The 6,000-nt window shown below is 59.2% G+C and overlaps 1 protein-coding gene across 1 annotated transcript in view; it reads left to right on the top strand.

Moving 5' to 3' along the window:
- Nucleotides 1-650: 650 nt before the first annotated feature.
- Nucleotides 651-6,000, top strand: part of DSCAM (DS cell adhesion molecule) — a 392,588-nt gene continuing 387,238 nt past the window's right edge. Inside the window, exon 1 of the mRNA XM_084873582.1 lies at nucleotides 651-795. Within this exon, the coding sequence (XP_084729708.1) occupies nucleotides 753-795 (43 nt within the window). The 5' untranslated portion in view covers nucleotides 651-752. The remainder of the gene's footprint in view (nucleotides 796-6,000) is intronic.

Raw genomic sequence — 6,000 nt, 5'->3', positions numbered from 1 at the left:
CGTCTTCCGTGCAGCCGGCGGCGGCGAGCCGATCCCTAAAAATAATAGGCTGCCGCGAGATGATTATTTAAGCCTCCGAGACATGCATGCACCCTGATGACTGCGTGAGCGCGCGGTGGCTGCGCCCTCGCCGGTCCTGCCTCCCGCTCGCCCGCCCGCACTCCTCGGCGGCCGCTTTAAGACTGCAGAGCGCCCGGCGGCCAGAGCAGGGGAGGGGTCCCCGCCCGCCGCCGCCGCCCGCCCCGTGCCCGCCGCCGCGCCCCGCAGGCAGGCAGGCAGGCAGGGCAGGTGAGCAGGGAGCACTGCGCCCGGGGCCGGGGAGAGGGAAGATGCGCCTGCCCGCCCGCCGGCTGCCTGGATGCGGAGGCTGAGGCCGGCGCGCACGGGAGGCCGCTCGCTGCGCAGTCGGGGCGCGCGGAGCCCGCGATGAGCTCGCGGCGGAGGGGGTGACCCTGTGCACCTGCCGAGCGGCCGGCGGCGGCCCGCTGAGCCGAGGGCACCTGGGCGCAGCCCGGCCGGCCGCCCGCCTGGGCCGCGGCGAGGGGCGCGGCGCCCGGGAGGGAGCAGGTGTGCAGGCGCGCGGCGCGCAGCGCAGCCCTCGCCCCGGAGCCCGGCCCGGGCGGCCCAGCGGCGGCGGCGGCGGCGGGCGGGCGGCGGCCCCCGGGCAGGTGGCGAGCGAGCGGCGGAGCCGGGCGGAGCGCGGGGGGCGAGGCCGGCGCGGCGCTCGCGGGAGGCCGGGCAGCAGCAGGGGCATGTGGATACTGGCCCTCTCCTTGTTCCAGAGCTTCGCGAATGGTGAGCCCTGCGGTCTGCGACCGCGTCCATGTCTCCTGCGGGCGGGAGGGAGCGGGGGGCGGCTGGGTGCATGGGGAGGGCTCGCCTGGGGTCCCCATCTTGGCTGGCTTACACGAGCATGCTTTTATTTTTTTATTTAATTTTATTTTTTTAATTTCCTTGGGAGGAGAGGAGGGAAATGCTGCTTTCTGATCATGGAGAGGAGCTTACCCAGCAAAGTGACAACTCCGGGAGGCACTGGGCAGCCCCCTCCTTCTCCACCAGCCCTGCGAGGGGACAGGGAGCCAGGGAGAGGGGCGCTTCGACCCATCCCAGCCCCCAAGGGACCTGCCGGTCCTGGCGCAGGCAGGTGCGGGTCCATTAGGTGCATCTGCCCTCAGGTGCAAAGCTTGATGAGCATTTAAAACGTGCCCTTTAATCCGGGTCCAGTTGCCTCCCCCGCCCCCTCTCCCCCCCAGCGGTGGAGGCTTCAGAGAGATCTGCCCTTCCGCCCCGCCCCCACCTCCTGGGTACTACACTGTCCTCGCAGGCAGGCAGGCAGGCAGGCGGTTATAGAAAAATATGCATTCATAAGCATTACATCATCTGAAATGGGGACCAGCTTTTTAAAAACACCTGTATGTGTGGCTGCACAAATGGAAGCAGGGAAGGGGGTGCCGAGCCTTAGCTTGCCTCATGCCCGCCCGGCATCACCTTTGGAAAAGCTTTCTTCCCGGGCATCGGAAAAGCCGTTGCTCTGAGCCAGACCCCATTGATCAATAAGTGTGCCTGCACCTTCTGTAAACCTGAACTTACATGTATGAATGGCTTCCTCTCATGTGGGCATGAGAGGGGATTGGCATGGTTTGGCTCTGCCTGGGAGGGGCGGCTGCCGAGTCAGTTCCTAGTTCAGATCTGGAACACAAATCTGCATAGAACAGATGACTTGCTGACAGTTCAAATTAAAGCATTAAGCAGGATCCCCTCCCCAGGAGGGAGAGAGGCAGGGACCTGGAGGGAAGGAGGGGGAGGGGGTCGAAAAAAGGAAGGAGGGAGAGAAGGAGAGAGAGGGAGGGAGGGAGAGAGGGAGAGAGGAAATCTTGCCCTTGTGAGAACATACCAGAAGCCGAGGGGAGACTGTGTGTTAGTGCCGCGGGTACATGTCCGTGGCCTGTGTGGATGGCTCTTAAAGACACAACACACCCACAGGCCCGAGGAAACACATCAACTCTGTTAAAAAAAAAAAAAATGTCAGGAAAGGCAGAGCAGCAGGAGAGCTCTCTTGAAATCCACATTAAGATGCCACTTTGCTCTCTAATATCACCTAAAGCGAAGCGTTCAGAACTTTCATTCGGAGGTTTCCGGGTAGGGAAGGATGGCAACAAGTTCTGACATGACACCCATCTCTCCCAGAGGGCACTGCACGCCTCTGCAGCCTCCGGGAGGGAAGGCACCTGCGGGGAGCGGGCTCCCCGGGGCTGATGGCTGGTGATGCGCCAGCAGGCCTGCTCTGCCGCGCTGCTCCTGCGGAGCCCAGGGCACGTAGGCAGGCTCACATACGTGTCCGGTGCCACAAAGCCATGACTGCCTGTCTCCCCCGCCGGGCCTTGGTCTTGGGACCCCTAGGGGAGACCAGGGTTCCAGGATGAAACAGAACCCCCATCCTAGTGGGGCATGGGGCTCAGGATGAGCCTGTGCAGGTTACGATGATTATAATCCTCAGCCCTTCAGCCCATGTTTGACAGTTCCACGGTTACATGTGACAGAAATAGTATGGGAGGGTTTCTGAGACAGCCTCTGAGACAGAGATGCTATACATATTTGAATGTTTTGTGTTTTTTTTTTTTTTTTTTTTACTGAAATAATCATAAAAGAATCGTACATTGAGAAAATTGTATAAAACCTCGAGTGTTCTCCTGGGTGGAAAATATAAGGAAAGCATCTGAGGGTGCAGAACAGGAAGTTCTGGGAGCATTATCGTCCTATGCCTTTCCCGAGACATTGATCATCACCCTGGTTCATACTGTAGTGAAGAACACAGGCAGATTTCACAATCTGAGGCCCAGACTGTACACGCAAATGAATAGTGTACCTTGCTGTGTAGCATGTTCTAATCCCCCCTGCCAGGAGGTGACAGGCCTGGCTCTCTTACATGAAAATGGCCCTCTCTTTACATGACCAAGCATTAAAAAACAAAAAACTGTAGAGCATCGAGCTCTTTCTTTTTGAGGGAAAACCAGCTTTAAAGAGTTTTTTTCCATGAACGATGCTCAGTGTTCAATGCAGTACTGTACGAAGGACCTTAACATAGCTAGTCACAGCCACAATAAAATGAGTCCGGTCTGACTGCTGCCCGTTCATAGGACCGTCTGTCAAAAATGGGGAATGAAAGATGCCTTCCTCTCTGAATGACACTTGGGGGCAAAAACACAGAGAAATATATATATTTTCAACAACTGTTCTATTTCAGTCTTCCTTGATTTTGAAAAAGCTCCCTGAATATGCTTGATCAAAGATCCATGAATTCTAATTCCCAAACTGATTGCTGCTGGGCCACAGACATCCACAGGTCTGACATAAGGAAAACATAGCTCTCTGTGAGGGAGTATGCAGTTTGACATGTGGGATGCTGGCAACCTAAGATGCATCTGCATGTGAACAGCAGTCAGCAGCGTGTTCCCCACGCAGGGAGTGGGCTGTAGATTTGTGTCGGAGAGCGTGGTTGCCGGACAGGCTGCAGGCAGGGTCCGGGTGAAAACGGGAAGCCGGAGAGCAGTGCGCCGTGGGTTAAAGCCTCGAATGAATGACCTCACCTGCGCAGGTGCGGCCGGCACGGCCAAAGCACTCAGCGTGCGCTGCCATGTGCTGGGAGACCTTGGGTGACTGGGTCCATGTATGTGCAGAGCCACGTCCACACACGTCCTTCCGTGTCTCCTATGGGCAGTCACGCTGCCTGTGTGTGATCACAGCTTCTCTCAGTTTTAACCCCAGCGAGCACATGCTAGAGGAGGGTTCCTGCTGAAAGCACGGGCGGGCCCCCGGGCGGGCAGGAGTGTGACTGATCAGCAGGTTTATGGCACATGATGCATCTCTGTCAGCATCCCTGCATCTCTGTTGCATGTACATGTGTGGCCCTGATGTGTCCTTTTTCTGAGCCCTGGAATCGGGGGCTCGGCTGTGTTGCTGTTTTCAGGAGCCTGTGGACATTGGGGTGTGCAGTGATGGGAGAGAGGGTGGTTGTTAGAGAAAGTGGGGGGAGTACGGGGGGGGGGGGGTCCAGACCCTTTTAGGCGTCACCTGTGCATCTCAGCATGGACTCCCATGCCATCCCCTTGGGGTTTTATCCAAATGGAGGAGCAGACCTTTGTGGGCCTCGGGGCTTTCAGAGGATTTCTCTTTAATTCGAGTACATATATGTAAGTCCGTGGTGTCAGGCCAGTCATTTCAGGGCCTCATCCTCTCGGCTCCCCCCTCCCCCTCCCCCCCCCACCTGGTTTTATTAAGCAGATTCCAGCTCTACCCCAGAATGTCAGGGTCCATTTCGAATGTCCAGGTCTCTGAAGCGGCACGCCCCTACAAAATGTCCTCTGTGGCGAAGCAGAAATGCCAGGCAGACCTTTAGCAAATGCCAGCCGGTGCCCCCACCCCTGGGCGCTCTCCTGGATGCCACTCTGGTGCCACCACAGCTCACACCAGAGGACATCAGTGACTCCCTGGATACAGCACGCCCACGTGGGAAATAATTACTGACGGGAAAATGCTCATCGAAACCCCTGACTCCTGGACCTCCCCGTAGCTGCCCAAGGGTGTTATCGGGGATGTGTCCGGGGTGAGGCCCGGGAGGATTTCCTGAAGAGCCTTGGTGCAGTGAGCGCGCAAACTGGGCGGGAGGAGGGGTGTGGGGGGAGGGGGGCAGGGAGACAGAAAAGGTAATTTTTTGAAGAGAGACCTCCAGCCACTGCAGGAGGCTGGAACTCCACGTCTGGGAAATAAAAGGATGGATTTCTCAGTGGGCGCATGTCCACACCCAGGGCATCCAGGTTTCACTCAAGGACTCGAATCCCGCGGTGAGAGCACGAGGTGCCTCATTCATACTGAACAGGCAGGGGCTAGGCAGCAGCGTGCTCAGAGACATGCCCCCCCTCTCCCCCCATTCCCCATGTTCCTGTTCCCCTGTGAGTCTGGGCACTGGGCCGGGCACAAGGGGCCCTGGGCAGTGGCCTGCAGCCCGGGGCCTGGGCCTTTCCTTGGCGGCCCTGCCAGAGCGCCCGCGGGGCAGGGTGCGGGCTCCGTGGGCGCTGAGTCGGGAAGGTGGTGCTACCTGCATGCCAATTGCGTCCCTGCCTCAGGACACTAGTGGGCGGCAGACCTCACTGTCTGCTGCGGCATCAGCATCGCCTCCGAGGGGAGAGGCTGGGCTGCGGCCAGAGGCTGTCCTCCCGGATTTGATTTCTCAAGTTCACGGCGCCCAGACGCCCGTGTCAGGGGATTCACCCGGCAGGAGTGATGCCAAGGCTACGGCGGCGGGCGGGCAGGGTCCGGCTCTCTTTGTTCCCAGTGTTACCAAGAAGGGCCGTGCTCAGAGCCATATTTTGAAATCTGGAGGGGCCACAGCAAGGCGGAGAGATGTCTGGGGGGGCTGGGGGGCCGCACCCCCTTTCACACTGCAGGGGAGCCCCGGGGCGGCCGCTGTGTCTCCTCTGGAGGTGGCAGCTCCAGAAGCAGCCCGCGCGGATTGGCTGACCTTCCAGTGTCATTCCAGGAGGCTCTGCTGGCTTCTCCTGCTGCTGATGGAGACAGGAGGCTGCTCCTGGGCCTGTCCCTCTCCTGGCTGCCCTGGGGTCCTCTGGGGGTGGTGCCAGGAGCCCCCTTCCCACCCCAGCGGGATGGGGCAGCCCCTTTTCTCCCAGCCTGGGCATTAACTCTTTGTGTTCCAGACAGCTGAGCACAGACATGTTCGTCGGTTTGCTCCCTGCCCCTCCTCCCACTACATTTATATTCTTCTCTCTCCCCTCCCCCCCCCATGTTTTGAAAATGAGAGAAAACTCCAAGTTGCATTTTGCTCGCCTCCTTTAGGGGTTAAGCTAAGGCAGCGGGGACGTGGGATTCCAGCAATCTGACATGAGCCACTGTGCGGTCCTCAGTCCTCAGGGCGCAGGCCCAGGGGTGCCTTCTGCAGGTGACACGCCCGCCACCCAGGGGCTGGAGGGAAGCACCAGGGCACAG

The sequence above is a fragment of the Pipistrellus hanaki genome, assembly GCF_964339955.1.
Source record: "Pipistrellus hanaki genome assembly, chromosome: 2".
Taxonomy (NCBI): Eukaryota; Metazoa; Chordata; class Mammalia; order Chiroptera; family Vespertilionidae; genus Pipistrellus; species Pipistrellus hanaki.
This window is presented reverse-complemented; position numbering and strand designations above follow the sequence as displayed.